Source organism: Calonectris borealis, chromosome 2 (assembly GCF_964195595.1).
Source record: "Calonectris borealis chromosome 2, bCalBor7.hap1.2, whole genome shotgun sequence".
In the NCBI taxonomy this organism is placed as follows: domain Eukaryota; kingdom Metazoa; phylum Chordata; class Aves; order Procellariiformes; family Procellariidae; genus Calonectris; species Calonectris borealis.
Genome location: NC_134313.1, coordinates 133,854,580 through 133,878,269, shown reverse-complemented (window position 1 = coordinate 133,878,269; position 23,690 = coordinate 133,854,580). Strand labels below are relative to the sequence as shown.

Genomic DNA, 23,690 nt, shown 5'->3' with positions numbered 1-23,690 from the left:
AAGCAATCCATCTATCTGAACTATCTGAAAGCCAGGGTTTAGCAAGGTTGAAAAAAGAAATAATTACGGCTACATTGTAATAGTTAATAGGAGACAGAATAAAAAATGGTAAGGGATATAAATATTTTTGAATCAAAGCATAAACAATTCACTGGTGTGGCCTAGGAAGCAACTTCACTTCTGGAGGTTCCTCAGTACTCTGTTTATAGCCACCCATTTCTGAAGCTTTTGACAGGGATTACAGTCAACTCCAGAAATTTAAGAGTAGCAAAACAGAGCGGTCTTCCTGATCTGGTACCTCTCTGGGGAAAACTGACACTAGCTACAAGAGGAGCAGGAACAGACACTAAATATTTATTCTGATAAAAGTTCACATGGAATTTCTAGCATAGTTCAACTTACACAAACCGCAATTAAAATACCACAAGAATAAACAAAGCAGTCTCTCTTGGAGCTTGGTAGGCAGTGCTAGAAGAAAAGCAAACATGAAATCTGGAGCCCTAGGTTTTATGCATGCTACCAAAACGTTTTCCTTAAAGGTTAATACCAAGTGAAAATGTGAGCAAAAAAATGGAGCAAAATTAAAAACAAGATTAAAATGCCCCTTGCTCAGAATTACTGTGCTTTTCAGTATACAGCAGTATAGAAGAAAAAAAAGTAACAGCCACAGTAACAAAGTTCATGCTGAGAAAATAACTCATTACAACCCAACAAATCCAGTGGTAGTCTTGAAAAGCATTTTTGAAGTATTTCAACAGCAGAGAAAGATGAGAACATAGAGACTTACTAATTTCTTATTAAAGCCACTTTTTCCAATTTAAAGGCAAAACCAGCCTCTCTGAGGGGCAAAATTTTCTGAAAATTTTGTAGCATTCTCCAAACCAGAAACTGCATATATAAAAATCTGTGTTTTGAAATACACTTTTCTTCCTGCTTTGAAGTATTTAACATTAAATGAGTGATAGTTTAAAAACGTAAGTGCAATAGATTATATACAAAAATATACAATATATTTTTAAGCATTACATTTTCTAATTATATTAGTAGTTCATTGGTACACATAGGTTTTATTTTTTCGTCATCTGAATGCCTACTTGACTAAAAATTCCCAGCATCCCTGACAAACTGAATTTTACATGACTAAGAAATTGGTAAGTCCAATGAAAAAAAGCAGATGGTCATTATTTTTGTTTTCCTAAATGCAATACATTGCCTTAAACAAAAATAAAAAAGGTTGCATTTATCCCTAAAATGTAACTTGCTGTTTGAACAAGCAAATATTACTGGTTTTAGAAACACACATGTAAAAAAGTATATCTTGGTATCAGTGAAATGTAAGAGTTCAATACATTAATATTTATAAAGCACTGCATGAATGCAAGTTAAATTAATTCTTTAAGTCAAAAAAAGACGGTACCTATTTGCATTTCAACAAGTGAAACTTTTCCATCTATTTGACAGAGACAAGACTATAAAAGGTCTCAAGTTTCTCCAATAAAAGTGGAAATTACATCTCAATATTTCGTCAGAGATTAAAAACAGAATTTTAGATGAATTATCTGATACAAAGATGGAAGTGAGGGTGCTGCTTCAAGATCCACAGAAGTAGAGCACTTTAAGACAATTAAATGATTTCCCTGCAGGCAATGTCTTTTCAATCCAAGCTAATGACATCATTTAAGGAGGATGGTCCATTTAACTGAAAGGATCTTTTACAAGGCAGACAGACAGAAGGCAATCCGGGAATGTTTTCAAGGACTTCCCATATTTCAGAATTATAATGGTGAAATGCCTACATCAAAATCTTAAACTCAAGCATTAATCAACAAAATGAAAGACTAATTTTATAAGAAAAATGTAATAAAACTCATTTTAAGAAGTTTTCCCTTCATTATTTTTTCCTTTAAAGGAACCAATTCTCCCCTAATGGTAATTATGCTGCTTTGGAGTAATGATAGTACTCAGGCAGCTCAGTTTTAGGCTGCTGTTTTTAAAGTGAAGCCAAATCACTTCAATCACTTGCAAGTTGAAGAGTAACTTTCATAAACTTTTCCACCAGTTTATGTAAGTTAGCTGTGATCTTTCAGATAGAAAGCATTATACTATTGCCTCCAGAACGTACTTTACTACTTTCAGTCTGGTCTATATACCAGCCTTTAAATTGTACCACCAACTTTTTCATAAAAGAAGAAAAGCAACGCCCTCAGATGAACCAGTAAGGGAAAACCCACAGTTTTAGTGTCTGTATCAGCAGTTTAATACACTGCTATAACTCCTGGAGAGGGGTGGGGTGGTGTTGGGGTCCTATACCTATACCTATATCATTATCTAAATGATTTCTCTGATACTGAAAACTCAGAGCAGAATATGCTATTTTTAGACAGTTAAAGGAACACCAACGTTTGCATATTAAAATAATATTATTAAAACTAAGACATTATACAAAACTACAAACACCTCTTGTACTTCAGAAGGCGGTACCAGTTTAAACCCAACCAAAGAGAGGCTTTTTACCATTTACAATAACACTCAAAGCCATGGAAGTTGTATACACGTTAGGATGACATCTGTTAATAAATGATGTGGTTCTGAGGGCAGGGAAAAAAGTTTACCCTATGTCCCTTTAATATCCATTTCAAATTGTCAAAAACTTTAGAAAGCTGGGAAGTGTGAGACATAACGGAGAGATCTTACCATGTAAGCAGGAGCTAGAAAACGTAGAACTAGTCCTGGCTTTTAACCAGATTCCTTTTGCAATCTTGGACAAGTCAGAGCTACTTTTCCTCCACTATTCACATCTTTCTAGAAATGCTGTGAAATGTTGTTGGTTTCATTATGTTTTTTTTAAAAAATATATTTACAGGGAAAAACATTTCATTTTCTGGCCTGCTGTGCCACTTTACTGTTTCTCCCTCGCCTCACCCCCACACACACATACTTTTTCAAAGTAATGTAAGCAGTTGGAGGGAGGGAGAGAGAAGGGGCGGAGGAAGGTTACAGCACGTATAAGACTGGGATGTCACATATGTGCCGATTCATGCATTTCACAGAAAATTGCATACTTTCTTCTGTGATTGCTATAGCATACATCAGATTGACAGAGAAAAACTGAGAAAAAGACCATGAAAGAGGATCCTTACAGTAAACAGTAAGAAGACTCAGAAAATCATTTCATTTAGATAATCAAAGAAAAACAATTTTTGATCCTAATAATGTTGCCTTCTCCCCCCCTCCTTTTTATATATAGAATCAGGTCAGGTACAAATGCTGTTATCTAACACATACAAATAGCTCATTGAAAATGGTGGCAGTTCGGGACATATACCAATATCAAAGCCAAAATTTTCGCTCAGTTTGAACACACACTTTTTCAATTCTCACTGTCACTCAAAAAACAAAATATCAACTGTAAAAAGTAAGTGGGTTTAGTTTAAGGACTTAACTGAGCTTTTGTCACTTTACCTCTTTCCCCACATCAAGAACATGGGTATCCTGCAGTGGTGAACAAGTAGCACAACAAAAAACTGCTGACTATTAAAGCCTGAATATAGTAATATGGAAATAATAAGTACGTGGCAATGCACAGAATAATACTGCTGCATTTCTAACCACCAGGGCTTTTTCTTAGTTGACAGTTATGTTTCTAGTAAAGGAGGAAGAGATTGCTATGGACTTCAACTGACATGACAGATTTAGTTCCAGTCCCTGCTACACACCTTCTGTACCACCTAGGTCCTCCACTAGTATATTTGCATATCTGTTTCCAAATCTTTTCCCCCATTTTTTGTTTTTATCACGATTAGGTTCCCTGAAGCACGGACTCATTCAAATGAAGGGCACATACATACAGCGGAGGATTCTAGAACTGCCTTGATCCAATGAAAATAAGATGACACATGAAAAATACACTACACACGTTTATTGGCACTTAGCCAATTTTCACAGCTTTTTCATTTTTTCAGCCCAAAAGCTAAATCACAGCTTCAGTTTGTACATAAACGGAAATCCCATAAGCAGCCAATGAATCTATGACTAGCAACAAAACTGTATCAAAATAAAAATCTAATCATTATAAAGGTTCCTTTTTATATTGTTCCCGCAAAAGTATTTGCATCTACAACAGTTATGCGAATGCACTGCACGATTTCCTCACATGAACTTGCGATCCTCCAAAAATAATATACTTTGACAACAAATTCTTGAAAAACACGCACAAAATTGTGCTAGAGAACACTACATGGAAGCCAGCCAGTGACGTGGAAATACTAAAGGACAAGACTCCGGGATCACCTTCTTCGTGCATTATCTATACCAATATATGTCTTTATATCACTACCAAAGGCCATTTCTGTGCAAGATTAGAGGTATACTGAATGAATAAAATGACTAATCACTGTTCTATTTGTTCTTATTTCATGAACATAATTTTATTCAATAGCATATGTATTAGTCAATAAAACATACTGGCAAAAGAAGTTACTTCTGGGTGTGGAAGGGAAATACAATACACAAAGATAACTTTGTTCAAAATATTTACAAATTACTGGTGTGTTACTTAGGACAATCTCACAGATGAAGAAACTAACATGAAAAAGCCATCGGAGCTTGACAACTGACTCAGTCCCAAAGGATTCATGAAGAACTACAGGAGGATCATGAATGTAAGTATCAAACCAAAAGGACAAATTATGGCCTAATCTGTACAGAATAACTAGTTATGTTGCAAACACACTCTTCTTTATTATAATGCTACCTTAGAATAGCATTGTTCTAATTGTTAAAAGGCAGGGGGAGCCCAAACAACAACCTAAACCACTTCAGTTCTGAGCTACTCAATTTCTTTCTCAGTTTTAAGGTGATTATCATTGTTTTAGCTTGTTCAGTTTCACACACTTGATTTTCAGGTTTTTAAACATTTTGACTCAGTAGATTTGCTTTTTATACAATATTTTCACCTTCTTGGTTTATATTCATGATGTTCTCCATTGAAGGCTATTTTAAATTTAAAACCTGAATTGTCACTAACTGCAGATACAGTGAAGAAATTCTCTACCAGACATTCCTGAAAAGACACTAATCATAGAACTTGGAAAAGGAGAAGTCAGTTGAAAAAAGACTGGCCTAGAGATTTAATTAAGGTACAGACACTCAAGGCCTTTTCCGAAACATAGCAAGCAGCTATTTGGTACCAACATAGTATGGTATGAATCACTGCACCTCATTATTATTCCCTAAAAAGGAAAACAAAACCAAACAAAAACTCCCTCAAAACATCTGTTTCCGAAGGACAAAGGCAATTAACCAGGGGGCGGAAGGGGGGGAATCCAATGACAGTGTATTAGAGTGGCAAGGGAATTTAAAGATGCCATACACATTAAGTTATATTCCCTAAATTAGGGCTTAAAGACAACAAGAATTGTAGATTCCTCAGACCTGTTCAAAGTTAAATTCACCCCAGGTTGAAAACATCCTGGGAGCACAACAAAGCTGGATTAATTTCCCTTCTCAACATACGCATTTGTAAAGCTAGAAATCCTTGTAGATTCGATCTTGGAAAAGGGAAATAAAATGCCACTAAAATAAACATGGTAGTGACTTAGTTGTGGCACACAATCTACCCAAAAATAGGCATAGCCATGCTGCCTTCAGTCTTCATACATTTGGCGTTCTGCACATCATAAAACATTCCTTTATTTCTCCCTATCTTGAACTATACAGCCAAAAATGATCCATAATAATTTTATACAGACTTCTTAACATAATCCAAGAGATGCTTCTAAAGAATAATAAAAAAATGAATAAATAAAAGGTTTTTTATATGTATTATGGTTATATTCATACATAAGCCAGTCACCCAATATCTCAATGACTGTTAATGAAACTGAAAGCCTAATTATCAAGATGAGGGGAATAACCTCAGCATTCTGGCCCACCTCCAATATTAATAATTGCATCTACCTATGCAAAGTCCCCCTTGTCATTTCAATTAGGTGAGATATTCCTCATATCCTGCTCTTAAATTGCTGGATATTGTTTATAGTGCCATTGTAAAAGCTACTGCATTCTACCCTAGATATAGTTGCATTTTGATAGTAGCGATGGGGCAATTCCTACGTATTTTAGTTACTCTGTTCAAAAAGCCTAGTGCTTGCAAAAGGCTCTCTGTTATCAAAAAAAAAAGAAAAAAAAAAGAAAAAACGACAAACCAAAAAACCCCCCACTACTTCATTATATGTATATTACTGAAAGAACTATAATATCTGTGTAGAACACAGGTAACACCTTAACAGGTATTGAGATACAAAAATAAGTCAACCAGGTGTAAGCATCTCTTTGGCAATTCAGCAGCATAACAAGCAGCCACCTTATCACACTATCACAACTCTGAATGTCTCAAAAATTAAGCCAAAGCTAACACCTCTCCCTAGTGACTGTGAAATCCTACCAGTATGTTAAAACACCCTTCTAAAAATGTATATATACACACACCAAATTTAACAAGGAAGAGAATGAAGTCAGTCACCAATCAGCCCTTCCAGGGCCTCCAAAACAACAGTTGCACCCATTTCTGTGCCTTGCTTCCTGCTCAGCAGTATGCACACACCGAATACCTGTTCCCCAGAACAGCCACTGATTCCCCCTCACCGCTTTCGTCTCAATCCCTCACCATCCCCAAAATTCTCTAAAAAGCCTAAATTTTGGATTATGATTTATTTATTTAAAATTGTTCATCTGACTGAAAAAGAATTCCTACATGAAAAAGGATTTAAAACTTTGGTAGGTTTAATGTTGACTTAAAGAGGGTCATCTGGGGTTTATTATTGCCTCACCATATCAGAGAGCTTTCTTCCTCTCCTCTTTTGGCTCTGAATTGCCACTGAAATGGTTATTAGTAAGTAAACTCCTGGATGCTTACATTAGCCATGCTAATATGGCCCACAGTCCTTTTATTGTACACTCCTGCTTTAACTCTCCCTATCCCTTAGAAGATACAGTTTTAACAGGCTATAAAATCCACTTAGAAAAGTACTCACTGTTTTTAGTTATGAAAGCTAAAAGATATCTTTTGTTTAGGAAAATATGCAAGCAGATATCTGCATCAAAAATCCACATTAACACTAACTGTACTTAACTATTTCATGCAAAATTTCAGTAACCACGTCAGTGATTTATTGCTCCACTATGGCAGTATGGAAACTTCCACAATAAAGTACAGGTCAGGAGTAAAAAGAGCTGTAAAACCATAAAAAAAAAAAAAAAAAAAAAAAGAGTTTGCTTTTTTCTTGCCCTGGCCTCCTAGGACTGTAAATCTCAGGCTTTCTTTTTCCTAAATTGTCTTTTTTCAAGGATTACCAGTGTTATAAATACCTTTGCCTTCTACTGACAAGACACATTTTCTTCTGTAGACTCGCTTCCTGTGGGAAATGCTACATCGAAAATTACACACGCATACGCACTATTAGAATTGCAATCATTGCCGCACTTCTGTTAATATATTTTAAAAAAGCACTAAGAATAGAACAGCTTTCACTTTATCATTATATTCTAGAAAAGGAATATCACTCTTGCATGGGAGATAGTAATATAAGTATTAAAATTTATTTCAAAATACAGTAGAAAATAATTTCCATTAGGTAGACCTGCTGGGCAAAAAGCTGCACACACCAATGATTAAGCGTAAGTGTGCATCTGTCCTTTAAATACGCATAGCAGTAATAGCTTAGATGCAGGAGTTCAAATCATGGCCAGTCTTGCTGCATATACAAATTTGCATCAGGCAATGCTAAATTAAGAAGCACCTCCGATAAGTTTACAAAAGACAAAGAAAAAATTGGTTGTAAACTCTTCTGCATTGCAAAGATCTCTTTTGTCTGTCAATCAACAGAAAAGTATTATTCCACCATCACAAAAGGCAAACCTTTGGAGGCAGTATAGGTCTGTGTGTTGTGCAAATGTGCAGTTGCTAAGAAGCAAATATGCTTCTCTTCTAATCAAATAGCCCAGCTCAGCAATGCTGCTGGCTTGGGGCAAGAAGCAAATTCCACCAGCCACAAACTTAGAAACAGTCTTGAATTATTTGTTGCTGACCGCTGGCTGAACCCTGTCCTGATGAGCACCATCACCATTAGCCACTTCTCAGCGTATTCCATCAACCAATGGCAATAGCAGCATGCTACAGCTCAGGCTGCAAGGAATTGATCAAACAGGGTAATGAGACTATTTCTTCATGGAGGTTATTTTAAATGAATATAAATATTTTCTTTCTACATAATTTGCCACAAAAGGTCACTGAACTCCCTGCGATTCTAAAGAAAAATGCTGTGGTATCCCCTTTATATATTTGAGTTAGGATATAGCCAACAAACAATTCTGGGCATTTTTGATGATCGTGTAAATCTTAATGAGGTGGCATCCCAGACAATTGATTAGCGGCAACATTTTATCTTCACATTTAGTTACGAACAAAAAGAAGATTTGGTGCTATTTTAGAAAATCATGATATACCTACGCTCTTAAAATCTTTCATGAGAGGACATATTCTATGAACCTAAAGACTTACACTTTTACTATTACAATAGATCATGCATATTTAGCTATGCTTGCCATACTTTGATATTATAGCTCTTTCTATAGATTCTTGCAGCTGAACTCATACGTTAAAAATACCCACTTTGTATCAGAGTCAAGCCACTGATAAGGAGACCCACGTTCAGACACACTGTCTGTCGTCGCCGTCTTCTTTAAAAGACTACTATAAAAAGACACCAAGAGATCCTTGAAGTTCAATTCAAGCCAACTGCTACAAAAACCTCACCAAGGCTCTCCTTGCCCCATGTAAGATTTTTAGCCCTATCATTTCCAGTACTGGACAATTTCTCCAGTGCTGGGAAAGCACAATAATATTGATTTAAATACCAGTTTAATAGTATTTCATTAACAAAGGCATTACACTAGGGTAGTACTAAAACTATGACAAATAAATAGTGCTTATTATTTTCTACTTTTAGGGTTAATAATATAAAAATATTACAATAGGCCAACTAACCACAACTGTTCATGTTTGAGAGTTCATAAGGTTACCTTGAAAAACTTTAAGAAAATACTTTCAACACAAAAGAAAATTTAGATTTACACCCAGGGATGAGTATAATTCATTCATCTGAGACACAGCACTTGAAAATGGTGGCTAAAATAAAAATTTTTTAAAAATATATAAAGAATTTAAATTAGTTAGCCTTGTCCTGATTAACAGGAGTTCACTTACATAATAATAGAAAGGGCTTTGGATTTTTTTTTATTCACCCAAAATATTCAAAGCAGTTTTTTTTAAAGCAGAATAAATGTGTTATCTGAAACTCTGTTCTTTGCATTTTGTTGGAATCCTTAGATCCTCAGGCTTTTTTTTTCCCTAAATGAATGTTTCTGACCAGTAGAGGAAATAAAAATTAAAATATAATTAAGAAATTAATAAGAACAATCATAATTACAAAAAGAGTTTAGATCAAGAGGATTTGCCTCCCATCTCCATTAAAATACTATTTACAGAGCATTCTTTTCTAACTCTTTATCAATACCGTCATTATATCTTGTATGGCAGTGAAATGCATCTAAGACTTGAACAGAATAAAGCAATTCAGATGTGTTTGTTCTACTGAGCCACCACTTCTAGAATTTTTTTTTTTTTTAAAGAATAGTTGACAGCAAAAATAATACTGTAGTTCTGTGATTAAAAAAAGATAGCTCGGTTGGCTGGTTACTCCAAAACATAAAGCTTGTTACATCTGTTACACAGACCCTACAAATTCTTATTGTTTATCCATAATTTCTTTTAAAAGTGAAAGTTCCCAAAAATAAAAAGTAGACAATTCTACATTAACGATGAAGATCTATAAAAATTTGTGAGAGGACATGATGCTAATACTATTCAAAAAGTACAAAAATCCTGGGAAACTGTATTTTAAACATGGGTGGAAGAAGCCAACTGATACATAAATCCTAATTTTTCCTCAAAGAGATCCCATATTAAACCCTAAATTCCTTAAACAAAAAAAAACACAAAACAAAAAAAAACACCAAAGCCACACCACACCACCACCACACAATATAAACATATAAACGGTCCCTTACAACACCAATAAAGAACAATATTCACTTGTGGGGTAGGGGGTGGGGTGGAAATCAGCACCCACTAGCAGAAGACATCTCATCAACGGACTAACATTTGACAAAAATCAGTGGAAACAGCAAAGAAGCCAATACAACTTCCAGTGCCAAGGAGCCAGATGGCATTGCTGGAAAAATTATGTCTACAGACTGGCAGCTTGATCCCATGATTATTGCCCAAGGGAGGAGGAAGAGGAAAACAAGAGGTATTTCAGTGTGATGGAGTAAATCAATTATCACCAGCTCACTACAGCATTTTCATATTATTTTTATACCACATTCTAAATATCGCTCAAATGAATGAGAGCACTGGAAGATTCCAGCAATCCGAGACAGAAAAAAAAAGGTATGCCATATATTAAAAAAGCAATATGTACTTAAATGTATCTCTATCAACTACATCACATAGTCCATATTTCCAAATGAAATTCGCAGATATGTTGTGGTTAACATGTAAAAACAAAGTTTTTATTTTGCAGGTTTTATTTTCCACCTAAAATTCCAAACGTTATCTATACACATTACAGAAAAATATCTCTGCACTTCTCAATGTTATGACTACATTCTTTTGTGTATTTTCAACTCTTAACTTGCAGTTATTTTACACACACAATTACAGAATAACCATTTTGCCAAAATATTCCAAAAAGCTTTGATGAAAAAAGTTTGTGGTAGTCTCACCAATTATTTTTCTCACTGTTAAAATACAGTATTAAAACTAGCTTCAGAAGACACCGTTAAAGGGAGAAAAATTATTCCAGTGCTACTTTCATATAAGGAAAGCTGTTCTAGAAATCAAAAAGACAAACTTTTTCCCCCACCACCTTCATATGCATACATATTCAAATTACTAAACACAAAATAGACAGAATTATAAGAATGTGTTAGACTCTCCACCTGATAACAGGCAAGGTTAATTTTTTTTTTTTTTTTAATTGGAAGTCAATGACAATACTTCTATTAACTTCTTTTCCAGGCAACAGTAACAATAAGGCCCATTTCCTGTATCCATACTTGCAAAACAGTAATTTATCTGTTACCTACCAAAAAGACTTGGACCACCTTCACTTCACTTGCCTCCATCCCATTTTCGTCTTATAGCACAGCCACGTACACCTTTCCAAACATCTTTCTGCCCCTAGTCACATTCTTTTGACACTAATCGTGTCCCCTTACCTCTTCAATGCAAAGCGGTGATGCACAAGTGCAGATATGCGAAGCACATACTAAATTAACTGCATCTTTGAATATGCATTGTGAGTATTTATACATCACCCCTGTCCATATACAGAAATACAAAATTTGACTGTTGAGGAACAAGCAAAAAGATGTTTTATATGAAGACTAGGATATCTCTGGAAAGTTATTATCAGGCTGTGATGTACTTTCCATTCAGGAATGTGTGTTCAGGTAGATAGAGTAAATATTCAGAAGGCAGCCAGGAAAATCTTGTTTAGACCAGAAGAGGTATTCCTCCATTTTATAGTATAGGATAATTCATAATTCCTTGCCCAAAACGGGGCCAAAACTATTTCTGACTACTAGTAATAGGGAAGTCAGGGCTAAGATCCTCATGGGGTATTACCTGTCATTATTGTGATGGTGGTGAATGGGCTCTGACTAATATTACTTAAGAAACTGTAGTAATAAATTTAGTTTGGAGAAAAGCATTTTTAGTCTGCTACTCTAAAGTCCTACTCTTGTAAGTAATCCAAGTAAACATCTATGAAGAATTACTGAGAAAACTATCAAACTAACACTGTCTAGTGACAGAGGTCCAAAGGAAGTATGGTTTCTGCTGCAAATTTTTAAGCGGTGAACAATACCTGCAACATCTTCTTGATAAGGGCAATAATGAACTTGCCCATATAGTGGATATCATAAAGATTTAATTTACAATGTTTTTTTTCTTTGCAAAACACTTTAATAAACCTCTTCATGACATAGTTTTTTACTTTTCCATTCCAAGTTTTTACTTTTCCATTCAAATTTAATCTCAAAATTCACAAATACTAATCCACTGCAACCTCCCTTTTATTTAAAAGGAAACAAACCCAAATCCACTAAATTAATGCCTGGATTGCATGACGCCTGACAGAAAACAGGCCCTTTTTGTACTTGCTTAAGCTCTACAGATACACTTCGCACCTCTATAGAAAGTACTAATCAGGTAAAACACAAAAACAGGAATATGGGAAAAATCTTTTTCTGTTCATTAGTGTTGATACACACTTCAGTGCGTGCAATAAATTAAATATGGGCAACAATTCCTAATCGCCAATTCAGAGAAAGAAAAGCTTACACCAAACTTAATTTTATTGCAAGGTTTTTTTTTTTTCAGTTGGTTCCTATATCCAGGCACTCTAAGGCCTCATCCTTGACATGGAAAACATGAAGTACCACACAGAGCATTGTTTTACATATTTCTGATCTAGCCTAAAACAAACCATTATGTTTTTGTAGAGTTCGTTCTCCCCCGAGATGTTTGGGTCTACTGCATAGTATATGCTGACGGCAGACCCATTTTCCTGTAGATATCAGGATGGAAAGGTGCCTCTTGCCTTGAATGCCAAGCAGCAACAATCTGCTGGACTTGTTCACCTCTAGAAAGGTACTAGAAGAGTACCCACCTCCAGGCGCCACTGAAGTAGCATGAAGCAGTGGTATCATCTAAGATTGATGCATCAGTCTGTTTCTGGGAGGGAAGGAGTAAGGAGCAGAATGGAAGCTGACTTGCCACTACTGCTTGGCAGGAAGAAAGAGGAATTACAGGGAAATCAGAAGGTAGAAATTCACTCAGCTGAGGAAAGCATTAATAAGGTCCTAAATCCATAATTAACAGCCTCCAAAACACACTTGAAAAGCTTATCACATATCAAAGAGGCTGAAGGAAAACCCTCCCTCTTCCTTTTTATTTCAGCTATTTGTGGTGTATAAGAACCGATCTAGAAAAACATTAGGCCAACAAGCAACATAAAGTAAATAGAAAAATCTATTGCACTTCAGCTTTCTGTTTTGTTTTGGTTTTTTTACCATGATATTGTTACATATCTTGAATAAAATTATGATCTAATGTGAAAAAGAAATGGGCTAAGCAGATCATTATTTGTTTTTTATTGTGGATATTGTCCTGTGTAGTGGTGGAGCATACATGGCTGTTTTGTTATTGCTCAGTCACTGAAGCAACATAGATGAAATAAAATGAGCAACAAACCATGTCATCTCTCCCATGGGAGAAAGGTAAATGTTAAAAGAACACAGGGGTTTATTGTTTAATAGGAAGTTTTTCATCATGATAATTAGAAGTTCAAACGTTTTAGTATCATCAATTTGTACACACTGTTAACCTACATGATGCCATTTTTAACTTTACTGTTGACTTTAACAGGGCCAAAATTTCACTTAAAACTTCTGCTTCCTATCAGAAATTAATCCCTTCTGTTCTGTGCAAATGGTTTAAATCAAAATTAATTAGATTAGCTTTGCATATTTCACATGCACTTTTTTTTTTTTTAACTTCTTGCCTCTACAAAATAAGTCATTGCTGCTATATTCACTGCTGTGGATCCTACAAACAAACAAACAAGCAAGCACTTCAGCTGCTTGTTCTTTTCATAAGGTTTCAACAGCAGTTACGGATGGAAAGTTATAAAGACTCTTCTTAGTCTTCAAATATATTCATGACAGAAGGGAAAAAAAAAGAAATATATACCATCATCGTGTCCTTTATGGACAAAATAGAGTCAAATGTCAACAGACTGACAAGAAGAGTTTAGGGTATGTATCCTCTACTAGCAAGTACAGTGCAACACTCGGACAAGCTGCCTGGGGAAGACTGAAATTCACCATTAGACATTTTTAGGAAAGATGAGACAGGTGTCTGCCAAGAAACATCTCAGGCATGCTAAAAGTTATACACTGACTTTACTCTTAAGGTCCCTCCTATCCAACAAGGAGTTGATCTTCTTTACAGCTTTTGACAATTTCAACAAAATTAGCACTCTCTTCTCATTTGTTAAGCAAACAGATTTGGATCTGGGAATTTATGCAAGCATGGTCCCACGTGCACCAATATCCTCATAAGCTGAATTTTTAAAATACGCGTCACGATTTAAGTTCCTCCTTAGTATGTTTTACTTTTCATTGTGTTCCATCAGCTTGTAGAAGATTGTATTTTGGGTAACATCTAAACTGTCCATAAGTGTCTCGGCCTAATTCCCTAGTGATGCATCCTTCCTCTGACAGCCTCAGCATACCACATTGGAAATTCTATACTTCAGTCTTCCTGCTTGAGATTGAGTTGCTAATTACGATTTCTTAGAATTCTGAAAGCAACATTTCTGATCAGTCATATTACCTTTTCAGCCAGAAATGTCCCAGAAATGCAGAATCATAATACATTGCAATACATAGTATTTCCTCTGCCATACAACAATCTGTTCAGACACAGCAAGAGACTCTATTAAACTGCTAATGAAAACATAGAATTACCTAGATATATCAAAATAGTAAATTACATTATTTCCCAGTCACGATTCTGACAGTAACTAGCATCCTCTCAAAACAAAGTTGGCATGCCAAAGTCCAGTCTTTGCCCATTTCCCATGGCACTGACACTATCGCCCTCCTGCCAGCTCCTAATAAGAGCATGAAGTAGCAGTCACCTTTTCTCACCAAACATTAAGTATTTCAGTAAACCTAGACCTTACCTCCCCTCAATATGGCCTTTTTTAATCAAGCTTCAATATTTAAAGAGATATAAGGAATAAGAAAATGCATGTTTTTCTGCCTTCAAAGAGATCTACCTATGAGAAAAACAAGACAAATAAAGAAGTTTCTCACTTCTTTGAACGGCTGTCATGCACTTAGTTTGGAACTCTCTCCAGTACTGCAAAGCAAATAACTAATCTCCTAGAATAACTCAGGTAAACTTCCAGTGCTGTCATCCCCAAGACAACCAAACATCGTTTCCATGTACATGATTATGATACTAAAATAGTGGCAAACCTATACACGACTGGGGGGATAGGAAGGGCAAAAGGAGAGAGAAGAGGACAGAAAAATCCTACCTGCATTTTCCATTCTCCAATCTTTGCTAACTTAGTTGCTAATACTGCTTAACTAGCTCAGTGATGGAACACAGTTTTTGCTTTGATATAGTGCCTCAAAAATAAACTCAGCAGGAACGTAGTTGAAGAAAGTGGGAAAATACTTGTATATGCATTGTACATAAAGATAAGGTCTTACACTGAACTCTACCCTTCTTCAGTGACAGTATTCAAACCTTTATGCCTACCAAATAAGGAAAAAATAAAAGAAGAAGAAAAAAAAAGATAGATACTTCATCAGTACTTTTATTTGAGACTTAAAATGTCAAAAGAAGCAGCATGTAAAATTTAGTCACACAATTTTTCATTCTCACTTGATCAATCAAAATGCAAAGATCATATAAAATAGTTGAGTCAAGCCTGCAAAGACTTCTGTAGAACTTTTGCCGTGGAGCTGCATGAAAACAAAGTGCTAAAACGCGTTGTTCCATCCAAAACTTATACCAAGAAAAGCATGTTGCAGAAAGCAACAAATTCTGCTCATTTTCAAGACTGCACTCTGATGACAAACAGTTAAAGCGCAACCCCTTCATTTATTCTGATTCCCCAAAGTTCTCCAAATATCCTGTTTTGCTTGCTTAGGCCCTACCTTCCTCTACTTCAACTATGGGGAATTTTTACTATGAGATTCTCACCTTATTTAACAATTTTCTACTAAAAAGCATATTTTATTCATAAGCTATAGCCAAATATGACAATTTGAAGAGCATACAAGTCCCCAGACACATTTTTAGTACTTCTTTCATCCTTACATGCTCAAGGCAACATTTCTAGACCTTCCACAGAAATGATGATGATCTAAATTATTTTATCGCAGCATTCACTGTGATCTTTTTAGATCCAGTAATTACCCAATCACATACTCCCTGCAGAGCTAAACAGACATATCTTCTTCAGAAGTGGTCAGTTCACTCACAGTACTTACAAAGTCAGAAAGTTTGTTCCTCCAATACTAATGGCATTTCCTACTATGGAATCAAGTTACCATACCATAAAACAAAATATTTTGCTGTTAAAAAAAAAAATCCCTTGAGATCATAAAAGAAGTTTACACTGTTAAATAGGAAAGTTTCAGCATGGCACTGAACCTAGATTTAATACCATCCTATGAAATCTGAAAAATAAATGAAAACTAGTAACTTTTTCCCTATTAATGTCTCAACCAAAAATAAGTTTGTTACCAACTTTAAAGAAAGTCTTACTATTTCAATTTTTAAGTATTTTGGTATGCTTTGGTTTTTAACTGATCAAGACATCTATTTTCCACTACACACATTCTTCAAAATACAGATGGAAGGGGAGTAAGAATTTACAAGACATAACATTGTTATACAATGTACTATACAAAAACCTGTCATTTAAGTTGCAAGAAACCTAGTCATCAATAAGTGAAAAAATACGCCGCTCAAAAATCAATTATGTTGAGTCTTTTGTATAGAGAAGTAGTACACCTTTCAGGCAACTGGTATTAATGAGCAGACATGGCTATAGAATCTCCATCTGTTTTTCTGACAAAGCTGTGACTACTCCAGTCTCTCATTGAAATTCCATTAATCTGGTGCACCAAGGACCAATGCGAAAATCAAAACTCCATCTAACCCTTTATCAGCTCACAATAACCTACAAGTGAACTCTGCCTGTTAGCATACAGCAAGTTATGATTTTGCTATCAATCAGGCTGTTAGCCAATAGGAAAAAAAAAAAAATCAAGTTAAGAAAGGAGTGCCTGGCAGTGCTGTTTTGTTTTGTCTGTCTTGTTTTTGGGTTTGTTATTTTATTTGGGGGTTTTGTTGTGTTTTATCCCTTTTCCAATTTCTGTAGGGTGTCTGGACATGTAAGCCTATGCATCATTCTCCTTCGTTGTGATTTAATTGCTGCCAGCAATCAAGTCAAAGCATCACTGAAGTGTGCTTGAATTTCATTAGAAGATATAACTTATGCTACTTTCCTACAGTACCTAATAAACCATAAAGAAACCAAAACACATATGGCTTGAGGGAATAACTGGAAAATTAGGTGGCCATTTGGGAACTGAGTGAACTTTTGAACCAGAGGAACAGAGAAAAAGAAATATTAAAAGGAAAGACAGACTTAGAATGCACACAGAGACGTGGGGGTTTGACCTTTTCAGTACCTAGAAAATTACATTAGCATTATGAAAAATACATATCATGTTTAGAGTTTATAATCCATCAAAGTTTAGATACTTTGTTAGTGCCTACCATAAGGTAAAAGTCAAAAGGACAACATAACAATCAGATTTGACAAAAGGCCTTTAGGTGACCTGTGCTAATTTAGTTATCCCATACTTATTGTTAAATGGATTATCTCTCTTGTAATTAATACACCATTAGACAAAGGTCACACAAAAACTCCAGGATTTTACAATGACTGTAATGTACACGTAATACACTAATTCTTTATCTGTTACCAAGCGGGTGCCTTCACAAATTACATTTTGACAGTAACACTGCAAAGTCAAATAGTGACACGTTCAGAAGTCATACAAACCTTGCAGTCTAACTCAAGTATATAAAGGTAAATGCCTGTTTTGTTTGGGGCTTGGTTTTTTTTTAGCAGAAAAGGTATATAAAAGGTTTTACATAAAAATATGAATGGACTCAAATATAAAAAAAGAACACCTCAATTTGGCTACCTACAGTTAGGCCCCTCTGTTAATGCTGAGAGCCTTGATCCTATACAAATGAGGTTTTACACCTGCACAGAGCCCTGCTGAACTAAACTGGTAACAATGTAAGATCAAATATCCACCTTATGGATCCAGCTTCTTGAGTAGAATTTAAATATTGAACAATAACAGACTGCTAAAAAACAAAAATACAGTATTAAGCTTCAACAAACCCATTCATGCCTAGGAGAACTGAAACAAATGGCACCTCTGAGGATCAATCCACCTCTTATAAGATTCTCGCAACATACATCTTCATACATAGTCGAGGTGGCTAGACCTGAATGATGGACCACATATGTTAAAATCAAAATGGTCTTAGAATAACACACTGGACATTCAAAGAGGAAAACAGAACTCCTCCAATAAATGAAAGTATTTACAAATTAAAATCTACCACCTTTTCTCAACTTTTCCTCATGCTGCCCTCCCACTAGATAATTAAAGAGGATTTATCGTAAAACGTAGAAAGACCAGTGAGGTAAAATCATCTTAAATATAATACAATTGCACCCACTACATTTCTACCTAAACTGGAATGAATTAGCCAAGATATTGTTGGGCAGCTATTATACCTACTCTCATAATTATAACTTCCAAAACAGGCTAAAAATTAATCACCTATCTGTACAAACTCATACGGTATTTCATATACTCTTGCATCAGCATTCTTCAGCCATTCATTATTTAGGTTTATGAACATTATAGATTTGTTTCAAAACAGTTAATCAAGAAAAAAGTTATAATCATACCTCCTATTAAATAGTCATACAATTTTGTCACATACCCTTTATGCAATCAGTACCATGTTATCAAGTTACAATTAGAAATAATGTCAAGATTATGTTTGTAAGCAAAAATAAATACATGGAAAGTTGCATTCATCTGTAGTTTAGAAAATTAGTGTGGGTTTTCTAAAAGCCATATTCAATTTGACTGATAATTACATTTCAACCAGAAAGCAAAAAGGCTTGTTTTTATTTTTTTTAATAGAAGGTCACATTGCCAAAATGCAACAAGCTCAATATATGAAAAAAAGTGTGATTATTATTGTTACACATTTTACAGAGTTCTGGATATAAAAAAAATTGCGTTATTCTGAATCAGTGGTTAGAAGGTTTATCACTTATGCATGTACTTGACTTATCCCTGTTCTGCAATAGTCATAATTTTATACCTCATAAAAGCAATTTATGTTTCCAAAGGGAATAATCTGGATAACATAAAATGTGGAGTGCTATGTTGCAGGAAGCATATTTTCATTCAGCAATTGTATTTCGAGATGGAGCTGCACAGTTTGATCATCATATCATGTCAGAAAACATCATTCACTAGTAAGTCTATCTAACTTCTAGTGCCACAAATTAATATACATCGTTAATTTATTTGTACATATACTTAATTTATTGCCATATATTATCCATAGAAGGTATTTATATTATGTATACAATAAACAAATCTCAAAAATATGGACACTATGCTAAAGCAAGCTTGTTAACTGTTGAAATATTCAATTGTTCATGTCTTCAGAACAGTCGCATTTAGCATTAAATTTAATGAATACAAAATAAAACAACATGGAAAACAGCTATGGAGCCTAGTTTTTTTTTTAAATGCAAACTCAAATTTAAAATTTATATAATGAAAACATTCTACAAAAGACTGTCTTAATGGAAGGAAACATTGTAGGAATAATTAATTTAATATTTTATGAACCTATTCTGCATGGAGTTTGCAGAAAAATATCAATCACATAAACTGTTTCATTATTTATTAGATAAATAATACAGTAAGCCATTAAGTAGCACAATAAAATTAAGCAAGAATCTGATAATGTTGAATTAACAAACAATTTGTTACTACAAATATTCACACTTTTTTAGCCATTGATCTATCTTTAAAAACATATGCATCTACAGAAGATGTTTCGTTACGAAAAAACATGAGTTTAAAAAAAAACATGTAAATTTGAGACAGCTTCACTATGCTCTAAGACCACTAGAGAGAGCTCTTCAGTTCCTTTAAAGGTTCTTGTAAAGGTAAGAAAACTGTCCAGCTGTGATGCCTATCTATTTATCTGATTTCCAACACTAACATTCGCATCACGAGGATCCGATTACATGAGTTTGTGGCAAACTGGCAAATCTAGTACATTCTAAGGTAAACAGTGTCACATACCATCAGAAGGTGCTTCATCCTCTTTATCATATCGGTCAGATGCTATTGAGACACTATCAGGAGGCGAAGAAAAAGAGCCCTCAGACTCTTCCTCATCTTCCAATTCTGTGAAAGTCAAAAATACATTGCTAGTTAAAATAGTCTATCCTATAAACACAGACAGAATCCAAAGCCAGATATTTTCATTAATGAGGAGGATACCAATCCCCATCTGAAACAGAAAAAATCCCATTTCTCACAGACTCTTGTAACACGCACCTTGTACGTTCAAGCGCAGCTGTGAGCGCTGCTGTTCTAGGGCTACCTTCTCACCGGCCGCATACATGTGGCTGCAGTGGTTTTCCCTAAATAATGAACCCGCTCCCAGCGCTGCACAGCTGACAGCTTCTCACACGGGGCGGGGGGGGGGGGAAAGAAACACACACCACAGCAAAGAGGTGGGCAAGGGAAAACACTGGCAGGAGGAGAAACAGGCAGCGCCAAGCTCAGAAGTTCTGCCTGTCTGAGTGCAGGAAGGAGCTGCAGCAACTTCCCTCCAAGGAACTGCCAAACTACTTTTGGCAGCAGTTTGTCGCCCTCTGCCCACTTTCGCTTTTCTTCACCATAATTAGGCGCTACTTTGCAAATGTTGCGTGTGTACGTGTATTCCTCCCATGAAACTAAAAATGGAATCGCCTTCTGACAGCACCCGGTCTGAACCTGTGGCTAATGCAGCACTGTGTTGGTGAGTTTCTTACACAGCTGAGAGCCCCACCACAATATATACAAAATCTACATTATTAGCTAACCAATGCACTACACTGATCAGAGTACATTAAGTGTGAAGGTCTGGGAACGGTAAAGTGAAATCAATATTAGTCGAAGCTTTCATTTTATTAGCCAAAATTTAAGTCCTCCCTCCCAAAACTCACTATCTTTTCTGAGGTTTTTTTTTTTAATACCATCTAAGTGAAGAAGAGGTGAAAAAATAACATAAACTACATTGTTACTTTAAAAAAAAAAAAAAATCAAGTGTTGGTGAAGGAGAAAAATCCAATAATTAAATATGATAAAAATCACCAAACCAAAAATCATAAAGCTGATGCTCCAACAGATCAAATGACCCTCAATTTTCTTAAAAAGCATATAAGGCTAAATTGCTCAGGCATTGCCTTTTGGTATATTCATATGCAGAAAACTTTCCGGAGACCTCCAGACATGCTTCTCTATTCATGTGTTCCCTTTCAGAGCACTGTATCGGGTAACTAATTTCTCAGAATCCAAAATAAACCCCATGCATAGTGAAAATATTCTTCTCCACAGACATATGAACAACATTCATCAGTAGGACTGTCTGTCCATGGCTGAGAGTTTTACCCCTTTGCTTCCCATTTAATAATGGAAAATCATGGAAAATTCAGAGTCCATGCCCAAAAAGCACCATAGTTGTTGGCAAAGAACAGCAAGTTTTCTATGCAGATAAGACTTCAAAGCCTGATTTTTTCTATGCTGGAGTTCTTTTACATCCCAGGATTGCTGAATACCAAATTGGTTCTCCCTTCATTAATATAGTATGCTTTTCTTGGGAAAGCTTCCTCCCATGCCATATAACAACTGCTTTGAATCTGAACCTGACTCCAATCTATTTTTGACACAGCCATCTTCCAGTAGCACTCCAGCCATCGTGTTAATCTGACCAAAATATTTGCATTTCATCACACCTGTCAAACCAATCAAAAGTAAATTATCCCTCTCCAGGATTCACCTCTTCCTCCAAACAGAAAACCAGAGAGCAGATAGCATGTGAACAGAAAATATTATGCCATATTTACAACCTGCATGATCATCTTTCACACTTACATGCCAGAGACCAGTTGCCTGTCTCTGTCTATATATATATATTTATTAGATGATAGACTCCATATAAAAAGAGCAGACATGATATTCACAACCTATACAGTATGAAAAGTTGTTCCATTTTTTTCCTGTCCTAAACTTTTACTAGTACTAGAATGCACAGAATATATGTATATATAAACCCTCACCTCCAATGCCCTGGTTGTCAGTCGAAAATGTCCTCTATCAGCTATGCATAAATGTACTATCATTTAACCTTCATGAAGGTGCCAGCATAAATTTAAAATATTAGGCTGTATTTCTAGAGGAAAACATTTCCACAAACACCACACTCCAGCACTCAAAATTCATGGGCTGAACAGTAAGAGTAAACCTAAGTATATTGAAATGAGTAGCATTTATGGATGAAAATAGGCAAGTACACTCATAGGAAGAACATCTCCAGAGAATTTTGCCCCACTTGGCTATACATAATCTCTTTCAGAGAAGTTGTGATTCCTTATGTAAGTTTACATAGCGGCACTGTTACCCTGCTCTTCCATTAAGTCACAATACTACAATTTTCTAATTGTGCTAAGGATTTCAAATTCAGTAAACCTTTGTGCTTTGCATTCATATAAAAGCCAGATGATCTAGAAACAAGGGGCTTTTTAATACATACATACATATTTAGGGAACACCATGTACATATCCTAGATACATACTGTATTCGAAATCACAAAAAACACGGGCACACCAAATGTAGACTTAAAATAAAACAAGTATCTGTCCTAAGCCTACAATATCAAAGTTCAAAATACTCCTAAAACAAAACAAAAAAATTGTTGAGGTACTATGAAGAAAGACGTTACAAGCTCAGTGCTTTTAGAGAGTTTATAGTCTTCAAAGCATTGTCTAGATGTTAAACCGTAAATAAAGGCTCGAAGACTTCCACGGGAAAAAACTCACTGAGAAAGACAATCAGAACAAATACACAGATCCCATGTCATATAATAGTATGTTTAGCTACCCACACTTTTGTATGTAAAAAATGTGGAGAATAGGTCACAGACATGAAATACAGCTACAAGCAACCTGTAGCCCTGCAGGGCTAGATTAAACTAAAAATCTTACATTTATTATTTCAGATTAAATAAAAGTATTTGTAAATTTATATTATACACTGAAATGCAATCCTTAAATCATCTAATTTGTATAGAAGAACTGCAGGCATTTTGACAGGAAAGCTGACTCAATGCGCTCTGGAGCTTTAACAGGCAACGTTTCACAACGTTTTTATGTGCTCACATAAAAGAATGACTACAGGCTAGTATCAGCCTTGATTTTTTGCCTCCTAATTCTGGCAGGGTTAAAAGACATCTTTGGAGTGTACTCTATTAATATATAAGAATATTGCTCCTGACAGTTCATAGAGAGGCTTCCTGTTGATTCTGTGGGGTCTCCTGCATTCCCACTCAGAGTAATCTCTGCCCTTTCTTCACTTCACATGCTCTTCCATCAAGGTGTTGCACTGAAGTTTATACTCCACCTACTGAGGAAGACTAGATAGAATTGCATCTGAAGCTACGTGTGTTTCTCCTTGAACAGCCAGAGGAGACAGTGTTGAGCAGCACAAGCCACTACTCTTCTCTTCAGGTGCCAAGTACCTAAAAATACACCCGAAAAGCATCAATAAATTAAAGAAAAGCATTCAACTTGCATTTCTGTAATAGAAA

At 35.4% G+C, this 23,690-nt stretch overlaps 1 protein-coding gene across 5 annotated transcripts in view; it reads right to left on the bottom strand.

The window, feature by feature from the left end:
• The window catches only part of SKAP2 (src kinase associated phosphoprotein 2), a 120,087-nt gene that overhangs the window by 76,637 nt on the left and 19,760 nt on the right, over positions 1–23,690 (bottom strand). For 4 of the 5 annotated variants that reach the window (XM_075143507.1, XM_075143506.1, XM_075143510.1 and 1 more), the window contains one exon: positions 20,140–20,244. In XM_075143507.1, the coding sequence (XP_074999608.1) occupies positions 20,140–20,244 (105 nt within the window). Of the gene's footprint in view, positions 1–20,139; positions 20,245–23,262; positions 23,544–23,690 lie in introns of those variants that run through there. The other variant, XM_075143512.1, reaches the window with a different exon arrangement.